The sequence below is a fragment of the Manacus candei genome, unplaced genomic scaffold (assembly GCF_025592945.1).
Source record: "Manacus candei isolate 608988 ecotype Guabito, Panama unplaced genomic scaffold, ASM2559294v1 h1tg000005l, whole genome shotgun sequence".
NCBI lineage: Eukaryota > Metazoa > Chordata > Aves > Passeriformes > Pipridae > Manacus > Manacus candei.
Window position 1 is genome coordinate 21,900,526 of NW_026138053.1, and position 14,480 is coordinate 21,915,005.

Below are 14,480 nucleotides of genomic sequence, written 5' to 3' on the forward strand. Positions count from 1 at the left end.
CACCACCGGGACCAAAGGTCCCTTCTTGTGTCACTATAGCGTTGCCACAGGCATCACGTGGTTGTTTGCTCTGCTGCTTTGAAGATGGCTCTGCCCCCACCCAGCTCAGGGGGTTTTCACCCCCCGGAGCCGCGGCACGTGTCAAACGTGGACTGCGCCCTGGGCAGCACGGATAGTGCCAGCACCAGAGACCTGGCCGCCCTCTGCTCCCTCCCAGGACCTCGGGGGCAATCGGGGAGGCCACACAGCGCCGCGCTCCCTGCTCAGTGACCACAGCTGTGCCGGCGAGCCGTGGGCACCGGAGCTGCCCCCGCCGGGGCTGCGGAAGAGCCGGTCCCGCGGCTCAGCCCCGGCTCCAGCCGAGCGCGTCCCCGGGCTTTGGGACACAGGATGGAGACATCTCACAAGCTCCCCCCTCCGAAGCCCCGCTGCCCCTGCTGTGTTGGCTGGCGCTCGGCGACCTTTGAGCGCCAGTGTCCGGCACGCTGATAAAGGCCGGGAGGGCTGTGCCGAGCTGCCCACGCAGTTTATAAAAGCACCACGCAGGGCCCGTCCCGCCTTCCCTCTGTCCCGCCGCTCGTCCTTCCGTCCGTGCAGCGGTCGGGGCGAAGATGTTGCGCTTGGTGGGCCGTGCCGCGCGCTGCTGGGGGGCCAGGTGGGCACCACCAGGGCCAGAACAGGCACCCCGGGGGACCCAGCACCCCGTGGCCTTGCAAAGGGCATGGTGAGCATCCACATGGATCGGGCGGGCAGGAGACGTAGCCAGGGAAAGGGGTGGGGAGCTGTCTGAGCTCTTAAACCTTGCTGGGGAAGGGGATCCTCTCCCTCCTCCCTGGCAGCACTGCCAGGCACAGGGAACTAGTAGGGATTTGGGGTGCTCCCAACCTGGGCTGCTCGCTGGTGGCATCTCTCCAGGACCACCCCCGTGTTCCCAATGCTCGGGGCTACCACGGGACTGCCACCACTCCCTCTGCCCCACAGCCTCTCCAGTGCTGCCGGGACGGGTGCCTGGCCCAAGGATGTGGGCATCCTGGCACTGGAGGTGTACTTCCCTGCCCAGTATGTGGAGCAGGAGGAGCTGGAGCGATATGATGGTGTGGAGGCCGGCAAGTACACGCGGGGCTTGGGCCAGAAGCAGATGGGCTTCTGTGCTGCCCACGAGGACATCAACTCCCTGTGCCTGACGGTGGTGCAGCGGCTGGTGGAGCGTGGGCGCCTCTCCTGGGATGCCATCGGCCGCCTGGAGGTGGGCACTGAGACCGTCATCGACAAGTCCAAGGCTGTCAAGACTGTCCTCATGCAACTGTTCCGTGACTCGGGCAACACTGACGTGGAGGGCATCGACACCACCAATGCCTGCTACGGGGGCACGGCCTCGCTCTTCAACGCGGCTGCCTGGGTGGAGTCCAGTGCCTGGGATGGTGAGTGCAGGCAGGGACTGTGGCATGGGGCTGGATGCTGGGTGGGTGCCATGGAATAGGGGGAGGAGGCAGGAGGGGGCCTGAAACCCATAGATACTCTGGCAAGCTTCAAAGGAAGCTGCTGCCCCTCCAGGCTCTCCATCACCCCTGTTTCTTGCTTACCTTGGCTGTGACACCTGGCATCATGGAAATGGGAATACACGAGGGCCACGGTGTGGAGGCTTCCACCTGTCGATGGCCCTGCCAGTCCCTGTCTCCTCCCCAGGTCGTTACGCCGTGGTGGTGTGTGGGGACATTGCCGTCTACACCACGGGGAACGCGCGGCCCACGGGAGGTGCCGGTGCCATCGCCATGCTGGTGGGACCCAACGCCCCACTGGTGCTGGAGAGAGGTCAGTGTCTTGAGACCCTGGGGATGGCAAGCTGATGAGTGCTGTCCCCGGAGACCATGCATTCATGTCCCAGGCCTGGGCAGAGCTGCTCAGCTCCAGCAGCACTGGATCTGCCAGACCCTGCTGGGTACTCCAGGATGCCTGGCTAGCCACATCCCTGTGGGAGGCTGGTGGATGTCAGAACTGGCATGGCAGGCAGCACCCCTGGGTGCTTCTGATTGAGCTCCCTGACGGCGGGCTCTCCCTGTGCCCCCAGGCCTGCGGGGAACCCACATGGAGCATGCCTATGACTTCTACAAGCCGGACCTGTCCTCTGAGTACCCAGTGGTGGATGGGCAGCTCTCCATCCAGTGCTACCTGCGGGCGCTGGACCGCTGCTACGCCGTGTACCGACGGAAGGCGGAGAGCCAGTGGCAGCAGGGTAAGTGGCAGCACCCCTAAGGTGCCCATCCCATCCCCCTGGATGCTGATGGACCCATGTTGCCTTCCAGCCGGCATCCAGAGGCCCTTCACCCTCGATGACTTCAAGTACATCATCTTCCACACACCCTTCTGCAAGCTAGTGCAGAAGTCTGTGGGGCGACTGCTGCTGAATGATTTCTTGGCCTCCCCCAACCCTGACACAGCCTCTGGCCTCTACAAGGGGCTGCAGTCTTTTCGGTGGGTCCCTGCGCCGTGTCCCCCACCCCTCAGCCCAGGCAGGGATGTGCCAGTGCAAGGTTTGAGCCAGCCTCTCTCTGGGCAGTGGTTTAAAGCTGGAGGACACCTACACCAGCAAGGATGTGGAAAAGGCATTCCAGACAGCCAGCCAGGACATATTCAACCAGAAGACCAAGCCCTCCCTGCTCCTCTCCTCCCGCAACGGCAACATGTACACACCGTCCATGTATGGCTGCCTGGCCTCCCTCCTGTCACAGTAAGTCCCCCAAAATGCTGGCTCAGGGGAGGGAGGAGGTCATTTTGGGAAGGGCGGGCAGACGCTGGCTGGCTGGAGGGGGAGGTGCCAGCACTCATATTCCCCCCTTCTCAGCAGAGACCTGACAATTTCAGTGCACACAACCCCCAGCATGGATGCATCCCACTCTGTGCCATCTCCCTGCCAGCCTTTTCATCCCAGCTTGCTGGAGCTGGGCCAGTACATAAAGCCCTTCTGTCATTGCCAGGAGGATGAAAACCCCGTTGTCATGACCTGCAGAATGAGTGACCCCAAGGGAAGGGAGCCATGGGAACAGACAGGCCCTGGGGGGAACAAAAGCCTAGTCCCTGGCACCACTGCACTCCAGGGCCACACTCCCTTGGAAATGTGACCCTGAGACACAAGGACCCCCCTGTCTGGGAAGGAGGCAGCCCCCTACACTACCCCCTCATGCCAATCTCCTCTAACCCTTCTAACCCCCTGCTCCAGGTCCTCAGCCAAGGACCTGGCTGGCTCCCGCATTGGTGCCTTCTCCTATGGCTCGGGACTGGCTGCCAGCATGTTCTCCTTCCGTGTCTCACAGGATGCAGCCCCAGGTGAGCCCCAGGGGAGGGAAGGACTGGGAAGGGAGGGTGGTGTGGGGCTGCAGGGCCCAGGGCTGCCATCTGACTCGTGGGGTGCCCGTTGCCAGGCTCGCCCCTGGACAAGCTGGTCTCCAGCCTGGCTGACCTGCCGGCTCGCCTGGACGCTCGCAAGCGCGTGGCCCCACAGGACTTCGCGGAGATCATGAAGCGACGGGAGGAAACCCACCACTTGGGTGAGCGGGGCTGGGGGGATGTGACTCCCCCCCACTGGGACCCCATGACACCCCTGAGCATCACTGCCCTCTCCCTGCAGCCGACCACGCTCCCCACGGCTCCCAGGCAGATCTCTTCCCCGGAACCTGGTACCTGACGCGCGTGGATTCCAAGTACCGCCGCGAGTATGCCAGGAAGCCCATCTAGAGGGGACTGGAGGGGTGAGCCCTAGGATGGGGGATGCTCTTTTTACCGCTGTCATCCCTGCTCATCTCCAAATCCGGGGCTGCCTTCTGTGGGAAACGTCAGCTTGGATGACTGGGGAATGTCCAGTGGTGCCTCGGGCCCCAGAGCTGGTGGAGGCTGCGGCTCTTCTGCACACACCTGGGCAGTGCAGGAGAATAAAGGTGTGGATAGGAGGGGGCAGCAGCTCGGCTCTAGCTCCTGATCTTGAGTGGTCTCCTCCCACCCCAGGACACTCCTCTTAAAAACTGTGGATCTGGATCACAGCCCCTTACAGGATTTATCCCACGGGCACCCAGCATTGGCCACCCGCCCCGTTAGACATGTGGCTCAATAACCCCCATTATCCCAGGGTGGGAGTGTGCCCTGACATTTTGGGGGAGCCAAGTAAAACACAACCTCCCAGTCTCCAGATTGGGGGTGGTAAGAATCCATTTTCCCTGTGAGGTCACTAAAGTGAAACCCCATGGCAAACCCCAGGGGCAGGAGGGGGCAGGCGACGCAGGGGCTCACGGGAGGGCTCATCCCTCTTCCAGCACTGCTCTCTGGGCCATGTCCTGGCACGGGACTATGGCCAGATGGGACCTCTGCAGTGGCAGAGACCTTTGCACCCTTCAGCAAACAGCAGCAGGGTTGGGGAGTGGTGAGGGCAGGATTTGGGGTTGAGGACAAGGGACCACACAGACAACGTATCACATGGTCTCTCCTTCTAGACCCTTTATTGAGTGTGAGGCCACCCCAAACTCAGTGTGGGAGTCAAGGACAGCTGGCTCCAATGCTTCCCCAGTTGGGGGAGGGTCCAGGTGCTTCGGCATGGGGAGAGTCCTTGTTGACAGTTGGGGTCTATAGCAGGTGGAGCTGGAAGATTTCTGTGACACGTGGCTTCAGCTCGCTGAGGTTGGACAGGGGGGCTGAGAGCCCCACGATGCTCCACTGCTCCCCTCCCACTGTGCTGGAGCTGTGGTAGGACTGGAGCTGGACCCCCATCTTGCCCAGAAGCCCTGGGGAGGAGGAGAGGGGTTAGGGACCGCAGGCTGCCCCACAACCCAGCAGGGAGCTGAGCTCTGCTCACCCCAACACCCCTCAATGGTCCTTTCTTCCCCCACCCCAAGTCCTTTGCTCCACATCACCCAACCCCCTGCCCAAGCCCCCCATCCATCTCTCCTGTCCTTGCTGTTGCAGGGGCTCAGCTCTGGTTCAGATGCAGGGCCCCGCCAGCCCTGCTCAGGGCTGGTGCAGGGAGCTCACCCGTCAGCGTGGCCAGAGCAGTGGGATCGGAAGCTTTGGCTCTGTAGATGAGGAGAGGGCCAGACAGTGGGGCTGGCTGCTTGAAGGTGGCCCTGTTGATCTCCCGCAGCACCGGGGTGCTGCCCTGTACCGTCCCTGTCACCCGGTGTGGGGTGCCCTGCAGGGACACCTGCACCAAGCCAGTGCTGCTGTCGGGCTCGGGGGCCACGTCGCTGTGGGTGGTTGTGACCTGTCAGAGACATGTGGCTGTTCAGTGCCCAGGTCCTGCCTGTGGCAGGGTATGGGGAAGGGATGTCCTCAGAGGCACACCAGGGAATGTCCCTCAGCCTGAGTGCTGCATTAGCAGCCTTGTAGGGTGTCCCCAGGCTCATGCCACTTGGTAAGGAAGGGCAGGGTCTGGATGCACCAGGCTGACTGTGCAGAGGCCGAGTGTCCACGCACCTTCAGCCCAGCCTCCTGGGCCAGCAGCATGGCATTCACCAGGGTCACCTCCTTCTGTGTCCCTCCAGCCAGCATGCCCGCGGCCACGGCAGGTGTCAGGTAGCTCCCGGCCTCCCGCAGGGGTGTCCCTGGGGCACAGGGAAGTGGCAGGTGTGGATGGGCCAGCAGCAGAGAGGTCAGCCCCGCATTGGAGCAGCCAGCCTGGAGCTGGTCCTTCCATCACCCAATCCATCCACCCATCCCTACTCCCATCCTCCCACCCATCCATCCCCACACCCCCCTGTGCTCCAATCCCACCCTCAACCAACCTCCTGTCCATCCTCTCTCCTGGCTGCCCTCCCACCAATCCAGGCCAGAGATCCCTACACACCCTTCCTGCCTGGCTCACCTAGGGTGCAGACCTGCATGCTGCCCTGCACTTGCTTGCCCACCATGTGCAGCACCGTGCCCAGGGCCCGGGCCAGGGCAATCCAGGGCTTGGTCTGGGGTGCAAAAGCCTTGCTGAGAGCCTGCGCATTAACCTGTGAGGGAGAGCAGGGTGAGCAGTGAGAACCTGCCAGTGAGTGCCCTGGGCTGCTCCCAGTGCACCTATGTGTTACAGATGGGGAAACTGAGGCACAGAGGTGAGGTGCCCAGTGGGGGGACTCACTACACCAGTCAGCCCCTTCCCCGTGGCCATATCCACGATCTGCATGGCGATTTCCTTGCCGCAGCGGCTCTGTGCCTCCCGTGTGCTAGCACCCAGGTGTGGGCAGGAGATGACATTGGGGTGGTTCACCAGGTCACGGTCCTTTGGAGGCTCCTGCAGACACAGTTCCATCCTGCCATCAGCCCCCAGCACCCATCTGGGAACTCAGAGTGGGGGGCACTTACCCTCCTTCCTTTAGAAGGAGGGAAGCTGAGGAGGGCTGTGCCTGGTCCCAGTCCCGCAGGGTTTGCTGGGCTGCCTTGGCCTGCCTTGGGCAGAGTTAAGGTGATGCTGAGACAAAACAAAACTCGGGAGGTTCCCACAGCCCAACTCACCTGTGTGAAGACATCCAGGGCAGCCCCGCCACACTGCCCCGACTGCAGCGCCCGCAGCAACGCGCCCTCATCCACGATGCCACCGCGGGCACAGTTCACCACCTGCACGCCACGGCGGCACTTGGCGAAGGTGCTGTCATTCAGGAGCCCTGTGAAGGGAGGGCTGTGAGCAGCAGGGGTCTGCCCTAACTCTCCCCAAATGTCCCTGCTCCGGTGCTCACTCCATACCCGTGGTGGAGGGCAGCAGTGGCGTGTGCACTGTGATGAAGTCGCAGCGGGGCCAGATCTGATCCAGCGGCAGCTGCTCCACGCCAAAGGTGGCTGAAACTTCGGGAGTGATGATGGGGTCGTAGCCTATGGTCTGAGGCAGAGTGGGCACTCACTCCTGCAGCCTAGCATGGTGGCTTTGGCTGAGCCAGGGGGGTCCACTATCCCCATCACTCCTCCTGGCCCCTTTCCTTACCTTCATGCCGAAAGCCTGCATGCGGGTGGCCACCTCCCTGCCGATGCGTCCCAGCCCCAGCACAGCCAGCGTCTTCCCGTTCAGCTCCATGCCCATGTACTAGGGTGCACAGTGGACCATAAGTGAGCACACCCCACATGGCCACCCACCACCCAGAGGTGCTTCACCTGCCTCCTACCTTCTTACGGTCCCACTTGCCCTCCTTCATGGAGGCAGCTGCCTGTGGGATCTGCCTATAAAGGAGGCTGTGGTCAGCATGGGGCAGGGGGCTGCAGGGTGCATGTCTGTGCCTCCCTCCTGCCCTGCACTCACCTGGCCAAGCACATGATCATCCCACAGGTGAGCTCCGCAGCGCTGAGGCTGTTCCCAGTGGGTGTGCTGGGAATGGAGAGTGGTGTTACTTGTGCGTGTGACCCGGGCTGACAGGGTCTGCACACCGTGAAGATGGAGACATGCAGGGTGGTGCTAGGGATGCCATGGGTGGGGATGGCACCCTACTGAAGCTTTCCCTGCCTCCCCAGGAGCACAGGCAGGGGTGTCCCTGCACTCTTGCTCTTACTTCATGACCAGGACACCCTTCCTGGTGGCTGCTTCCACGTCCACGTTGTCCACACCAGTGCCTGCTCTGCCCACCACCTGCAGCCTCTCAGCTGCCTCCAGCACCTCAGCCGTGACTTTGGTGGCCGAGCGGACGATGAGTCCATCGCAGTCCTAAGGAGTGACAGACACGGTGAGTGGGACCAGGGCCAGAATCCGCCGTGCGAAACTGGCCGGACTCTTGCATCAGACGGGAGGCGGGGACCAGTCGAGGGGGTCCGCTGCCACCCGGGACCGGCCCGCTGCGGCCACCCACCCATGCACTCACCCACCCACGCGTGGGTGCAGCCCTGCCTCACCCGGATCTCCCGTAACAGCTCTTCCTTGCTCAGCCCGGGCTTCTCCTGCACCCGGAGCCCGCCGGCCTCCAGGATCTCCCGGCAGCAGGGGTCCAGGCTTTCGCTGATCAGCACTTTCTGCAGCTTCCCCAGCGCCATGGCGCGACCGGCCGGGACGGGACGGGACGGGACGGGACGGGACGGGACGGGACGGGACGGGGGTGCCGGCTCTCTCCGCACTCCGCCGAGAGGCTTCTGCTGCCCCTCCGCCGGGCTAAAAGAGCTGCGAGCGGTGCACGTTTTTCGGGCTCATTGGGTCCCGTGTCCATAATCCCACCTCTTTCCCTTCCCCTCCCCGCCCCAGCCCGCCCGGGCCCCCCCTCATCCCTCCCGCCCCCGAAGGGAGGGAGGGAGGAGGCGGAGGGTGGCAGGGCCGGCAAGGGGCCGGGCCCCCAGCAGCCCCAGAGCGAGGGGAGGGTGTGCCCCAGCAGGACCCCGTGGGTCGGGGAGCCACGAAGCCGGGGGGAGTGGGGGGTAGGGTGTCCCGACCCCGCGCACCACGTCCTTGCCTCGGATTCCCCGTCCTGCACATCCCAGCTCAGCGAGGCAGGAGGGGAATGGCGGTGGCAGCCACGATGGTGCAGGTCGCTTCCCCACAAGCTGGGGGTGCCGCTGGCAAGGAAGCAGCCTGACTCCAGCCCATGGTGAGCCTGGCCATGACCTTCCCAGCTCGCCCAGGAATGGGGTTCCCCAGAATCTGCAGCCCAGAGGTGAGGCAGTGCCATGGCCCTTGTCCATCCCCAACATTGCACTCGCTCTTGAGCAATGCCCCCGATAAGGGGCTGGGGGCACAGGGCCCTGGCCACTGGCTCCCAATGACGTGGGGTGCACGGGAGCCACCCAGAAAACGCCCTCCATGGGGCAAGAGCTGCGTGGCTGTGTCCAGTGACCTTGCAGTGGGAAGTGCTGACTCTGGGGACACGATTGTGAGGGGACACCATGGGACCAGGCACTGCCCAGCATGCTGGATGGTGAGGGATAGAGGGTGTCCCCTTGCCCATGGGGCCAAACTTTCACAGGGCACTTGGACCAGACACACCCCAGGTCCTTCCCACGGGGAGCTAGGCCTTTCTTCCAGCACTTTCCATACAGTGGGAGTGGGCAGAACGGACATGGTGCTCGCAAGCTGGGTCCTGAGGGGACTGAGCCCTTCCCCAGGCTCTTCATGCTGCAGGCAGCAGGTCTGGACCAAACTGCCCTGTGTGAGAACTGGGTGGCCCCAGAGGCTGTTAAACCCTGCAAAGCCCAAGAGATGGGCAGACAGGAGGTGGCCGGGATGGGATAACTGTCCTCACCATAGGCAGCACAGCCGAGGTGGGGGAGCCCAGTGCTATGTACACCCTGGAGACATGTAGGGCCTGGCACTACCCATACACAGAACTATGCACACTGCAGCCACAGCCAGGGAACAACCGTGACGCCAGAGTGGGGAAAGTCCAGGGCAGCCAACACAGGGGGAGAGAGGTGGTCAAGGGCATCGACTGGTAAAATCTGCAGCACGGTCCCAAAACAGCCCCCAGCACAGAGCAGTGGGAGCCGGCGGCCAGGACGGGGCTCCCTCTCACAGCCTTACGTGCTCGGGGCGCCCACACCGCGGGACTTGAACACGGCCCGGGTCCCGCCGCCCTCGGCACAGCCCTGAGCCAGCCCTCGGCTCCGTTTTAGCCGTTGGGACCTCGCTCAGGGTGCCCGCCGACCCGGCATCCCGGCGCCCTGCTCCCCGTGCCACCACCGTCTGGGCTTGCCCAGCGCCTGCGAGGCTCCTCTCCCACGCCTGTGGCATTGCTTGTGCGGAGGCCACGCATAAGCCAAGCCACTGCTGCCGCTGGGATCGTATTTGCTGGCTTTTCCTGGGCTGTTGGTGCCCTCTCCTGGGTTGCACGTCCAGAGGCACAGCCCTACAGCACCCCAGCCCTTGCCAGGGGCCTACTGGGACACGGGGGGTGCTGGCGGCGTGGTGGTGTCAGCAGGCATGTCCCCCACGCCCTGCCCTCCAAGGCAGCCAGCTGGAGGGGACCCAAAGCTGGCAGGGCCAGCAGGATGGGTGCCCTGGGGGACATGGGCTGTGGTGGCTGATGAGGCATGACCAGGCTGGAGTATGGAGTTTATGGGGGGATGGCACCCTTCTGCTGACCCCATTAGTACCAGGTGTAAAGAGTAAGAAATTTGGCAGAAAATAAAACCACTTTGTGTTCCAGCTGGTCCTCAGAGATCAGAGGGGCTGGAGACAGTTGGGCTTAATTTCTGAGTATAATCAATTTGGCACTATAGGTCGTGTTCAACAGGAACTTCCACAAGCGCAGATTCACATATTATTCAACATATTGTTCACATGTTAATTCAACACCATAGGTCTGGTTACATTCCATAAGAGCCTTTGTGATCACAGATTCATAAGTACTGCAGTTTATTGAAGCAGCAGAAATATAGATATGGAATTGGCATTGAAAAACTCACCAGTTGCAATAGAGCTCTTACTGTAACAATAATGTTGTGTTAACCAGGGTAATGATAATAACAATTGTACACAGAAACTTACAGGAGGAGAGAGAGGAGAGTAGCCCATCGCTGTCTCCAAGGCATTTTTGGGTCTTCCTCCTAACCAGGTAAAATTTCTACCCTGCTTATATACAGCCCAATCTTCTTGCCCTACTCCACTGTTATGTAGAGCATGATCTAAGTTGAATTGAGTAATACAGTCATACAAGTGGTAGCATGTACTTCACTAAGCTTATCAGCATATGCAGGAAGTGTATTTTAATATTTAAATTACCCTTAATCAGAAAAAAAGTACTTTTTTGGCCACGGTGTCCTTTACATTGCTGGTTGTATGACTTTGTTCTGTTCATCAGAGCCAATGCAGGACCATCCCGTCTCCACCGGACCTCCTCCTTCAGTCAGCTCATCCTTTATTGGCATCATCTGTGCATCTATTCCATCCACACAGGTAACACAGGGGGTGCACAGTGTAGGCCATGGATAGTAACCCCTAGCCCTTTCCTGGGTCCTTGGTCATCATCTCACATCAGGGTCCTGGGTGGGCTCTGCTTGGCAGCAGGTGGGAGGGCCATAGGGGACAGCTGGGGAAGGGGATATGGGGGTGCAGGACAGAAGGGAATGGGGCCAAGCAATGAGGGAGAGGGAAGGGGCAGAACTGGTATTGGAATGACAAGCAGGGAAATTAATTAGGGGGGGTCAAAGGGGATTGAGGTTATTGGAGTTGGGATGGGGAGTGGCAAAGGAGAGCAAAGGGAAGGGGTGGGGGAGATGAGAGATGTTATGGTGGGATGAGATGTAATGGTGGGTGTTCAAGGGGGTTTATGATGATGGGGTCAAGGGGGATAAAGGGATACAGAGATGTCCCAGTGGAGAACTGGGAAGTCATTAGAAAGCAAGTGAGGATGTTGTGGGGCTGGAATGGTACACGGTGAGGGGGGTTTATGGGGGTCTGGGAGTGGCAAAGGGGATTTGGGGGTGTCAGGTCTGGGATGGAGGCATCCAAGGAAGGGGATGACAAGGAGGACTGGGGGATAACTGGGGTGACAGGATGGATGGTTGGGGGTGACATGGAGGATCTTGGTTAATTAGGTGTCTTTTGGGTAGACTGTGAGGTTGGAAGAGGGATTGGGAAATCATGAATTGTTTCTGGGGGACTGAAGTGTGAGGAAGGATTGGGGCTCAGTCCAGAGGGACTGGCCGGAGTGGAGGGTTGGGGTGGGGGTGGATGTGTCAGCCGGTACAGGATGGCTGGATTGGGGAACTGAGGAGACGAAGGGGGGATGGAGGGACCAGGGAGAGGGCGGAGGGAGGGAGAGGGAGGAGACGGAGCGAGGAAGGACATATGGGGGGGCAGAGGGAGGGAAGGAAGGATGCGGGGTCAGAGAGAGAGAGGAAAGGATGGATGAAGGATGGAAGCAGGGAGGTGGAGGAGGGGATTCAGCGGCGGGCGGAGCCGGCCGGTGCCGCAGAGCCGCCTCCCCGGCGCACGCTGGGGCGGCTCGGCGGTGCCTGCGGAGACCCGGCGGCTCGGCCCGGTGCCACCGGTGGCCGGCCCGGTGCTGCCCGGCCCGGCGCTGCCCGGCCCGGCACGGCGGAGCCCGGCGGGGCAGGATGCGAGCCCCGCGGCGGAGGTAAGGAGCGTGTCCGTGCGTGCGGGTGTCATCCGCGGGTGCGCGTGTCCGTGGGTGATGCGGGTCGGGATGTCCGTGTGTCCCGGGCACGCGGGGGGGCTGCCTGTGCCTGGGACACCCGTGAGGGCTGCGTGTGCCCACGGCAGGGCTGTGGTGATGCCACGGCAGGTTGAGGCCCAGGTAACCCCCGGCAGCAGTGTTGCCGGGATGCGGCCGGGATGCGGCTGGGATGCGGGTGTGCTCCTTCGGGGATGTGCGGGGCGGGAACCCCCTATCCCAAGCCCCATTCCCTTGGGCCGTGGGTGTCCCTGCCTGTTGCTGTGGTCCTGAGGGCTGGTGCTGGTGACAGGGCTTTGGGACCCCGGGCTGGTGGCTCACTCGGCCCTGCACTGGGCAAGCCCAGGAGCGCTGCTGGGCACCCCGGTGAGGGTTTTGAGGGAGCCACTGCTGTGCGTGAAAGGGACAGGGGTCCCTCGTCTAGTACTGGCGGCACACTGGTGTTTGGTGCCCTGTGCTGTGGGGACCTGTGGGTGTCAGGGCAATATGTGCGTGCTAGGTGAGAAGGCAGGAGCTGTAGGGTCCTGTGGGACCCTGGGCTTGTGCCTGCACCAACACTGGGTTTTCCTCGGGCACTGGGCAGATGGGCTTTGCTGGGAGGTGCTGAGCCAAGCCTGGCCCTGAAGGAAGGGCTATGGCTCAAGGTGCCAGTGCAGGGAGCTTGGTTGCTCCATCTCCCCAGCCCCGCTTTCATCTTCCTTTCTATTCCCCGGCTCTGTCCATCCCCAATTCCACCCTTAGAGCCGCTGGCCAGACCGTTTGTGCCGGCACCTAGCCAGGGCTGCTGGGCCTTGGGAGCTGTGCCGGCTGCCACGCCTGCGGTGCGCCGGGAGCCGGCCTCTCCAGGAGTGTGGGTAGCGCCGGCCCCCGGCTCCCCCTTTCCCGTTGTGCTCAATGGAGACCTTGTTGCCGTGCCCTGTGCGCCGGCGGTCGGTGGGTGGCCGCGCCGTGTGCTGTGCACGCACACCCGGGCAGCCACAGCGTTCGTGGCCGGCTGTCCCCCGCTCCATCCTCCCTCCCCGTGGCGGCACTCCGCCCCCACTGAGACATTTGTGCCAACGAGTCAGCAGCGAACTGGGATGTGCCATGCTCGGCGTCTGAGCTGCCACACTCGGCCTGGCCTTGCCTGGCCTTTGCCACAGCCCCTCTGCCAGCCTAGAGCCACTGGCACCCACAGTGGCTGTGGCTGAGCACGGGGCTGGGGCCTGCCATCCATCCCTCCAATCGTCCTTCTGTCCATCTGCCTGCCTGCAGGGTGATCCAGTAGCTGGGAGGTGAGTTGCTGTTGGTGTGCTCAGTGGTGCCAGGCGTTTTGGGGATGCTTTCCTGTGGGGCAGCAGCCACCCTCCCACAGCCCATGTGCCATGGGGGGCTCTGGCTGCTATCTTTGCATTCTCCCCTCTCCCTGATGGCACCCTTGGGGTGCCAGTACCAGCAAGTGGTTGCAGTGGCCCTGGTGTGATGCCATGGAGATGCTGTGAGTCAGTGGGTGCTCTGAGTCAGGGCCCCGTGGCACCCCTCGTGCCAGGGCTTGAAGGTCCATGGGGGTGGGCAGTGCTGTCTGGCGAGTGGGAGGCCCTGGGGCTGTGCCTCCCTCGCTCTGCGCCGTGCCGGTGGCTCTGCTCTGTGCTCCAGGGTGGCAGGACCAGCATGAAAGGGCTCTTGTCCTCCTGCAGCCCCAGCAGCACTGTGGTGGCCTCCCCTTCACAGCAAACAAATTCCCAGTGTTGGGCACAGGGAGAGGGAGGGGGTAGCCCCCACTCAGCCCAGCCAGCCATGGCCATGGCAGAGCCTGGGGCTCCTGCTGGCCCAGCACCCCCGTGGCCACTCTGGCTGTGTGGGGTGCTGGCAGGGCAGCTGGGCTGCGGGAAAGCGGGTGCTCTGTTTGTTCACCCCAGAGCCCATGTGGCACCAGGCCGGCCCCGCCTCAGGGTGGCCCTGAGGAGTAATATTTTGTTTCCCAGGCATAAGGTTATTTTTGGGTTGTTAGTACCATTGCCATGGTCCCAGTCTGAGCACAGGCTGGCCGGGTATCAGTCAGTTGGGTATTCCCCCAAATGTTCTCGCTCTGTTCTTTCCTTATCTGTTCCTGTTGTGTTACTGCCCGCACTGGGGACAGCGAGCCCTTCTCAAGACTGGAATATCTCATTCCAGGGTCATTGAAAGAGTGCTAGATAAAGTCTGGTGTTCTCTCTGGCTCTTTTGCCCTCTTTTGCCACAGATTACAATGGGAACCATGTTCACTGAACCCCCATTCTGTGGGCACAGGTTGCCCAGAGAAGCTGTGGATGCCTCATCCCTAGAAGTGTTCATGGCCAGACTGGATGGGACCCTGAGCAACCTGGTCTAGTGGAAGGTGTTTCTGCCCATGGCAGGAGATTTGGAACTAGGTGGTCTTTAAGGTCCCTTCCTGAC

At 62.1% G+C, this 14,480-nt stretch overlaps 2 protein-coding genes across 2 annotated transcripts; one reads left to right on the forward strand and one right to left on the reverse strand.

Annotated features, from left to right (window-relative positions):
* Positions 1-497: 497 nt before the first annotated feature.
* On the forward strand, positions 498-3,954 carry HMGCS2 (3-hydroxy-3-methylglutaryl-CoA synthase 2). The gene is made up of 9 exons (XM_051806570.1): positions 498-724; positions 982-1,421; positions 1,687-1,812; positions 2,069-2,233; positions 2,304-2,472; positions 2,558-2,728; positions 3,218-3,324; positions 3,420-3,545; positions 3,626-3,954. The coding sequence occupies exons 1-9, from the start codon at positions 612-614 to the stop codon at positions 3,730-3,732; spliced, it is 1,524 nt and encodes a 507-aa protein (XP_051662530.1). The 5' UTR covers positions 498-611; the 3' UTR covers positions 3,733-3,954.
* Positions 3,955-4,465: 511 nt separating this feature from the next.
* PHGDH (phosphoglycerate dehydrogenase) lies at positions 4,466-8,177 on the reverse strand. The gene is made up of 12 exons (XM_051806504.1): positions 7,840-8,177; positions 7,503-7,654; positions 7,256-7,321; positions 7,122-7,176; positions 6,944-7,042; positions 6,709-6,841; positions 6,481-6,629; positions 6,107-6,259; positions 5,846-5,978; positions 5,458-5,585; positions 5,017-5,245; positions 4,466-4,769 (listed from the first exon to the last, which is right to left on the reverse strand). Exons 1-12 carry the CDS (start codon positions 7,975-7,977, stop codon positions 4,612-4,614), a joined length of 1,593 nt encoding a protein of 530 aa, XP_051662464.1. The 5' UTR covers positions 7,978-8,177; the 3' UTR covers positions 4,466-4,611.
* Positions 8,178-14,480: the final 6,303 nt, after the last annotated feature.

What these genes read in the sequence shown, in the direction of transcription:
- PHGDH (XM_051806504.1), bottom strand. Translation starts at nt 7,977, where the DNA reads ATGGCGCTGGGGAAGCTGCAGAAAGTGCTGATCAGCGAAAGCCTGGAC. An exon ending in AAGGGTGTCCTGGTCATGAA is followed by an intron (nt 7,322 to 7,502) that starts GTAAGAGCAAGA and finishes CTCCATTCCCAG; the next exon opens with CACACCCACTGGGAACAGCC. An exon ending in CCCTGGATGTCTTCACACAG is followed by an intron (nt 6,260 to 6,480) that starts GTGAGTTGGGCT and finishes CTGTGTCTGCAG; the next exon opens with GAGCCTCCAAAGGACCGTGA.
- HMGCS2 (XM_051806570.1), top strand. Translation starts at nt 612, where the DNA reads ATGTTGCGCTTGGTGGGCCGTGCCGCGCGCTGCTGGGGGGCCAGGTGG. An exon ending in AAGGGGCTGCAGTCTTTTCG is followed by an intron (nt 2,473 to 2,557) that starts GTGGGTCCCTGC and finishes CTCTCTGGGCAG; the next exon opens with TGGTTTAAAGCTGGAGGACA. An exon ending in GGAGGAAACCCACCACTTGG is followed by an intron (nt 3,546 to 3,625) that starts GTGAGCGGGGCT and finishes CTCTCCCTGCAG; the next exon opens with CCGACCACGCTCCCCACGGC.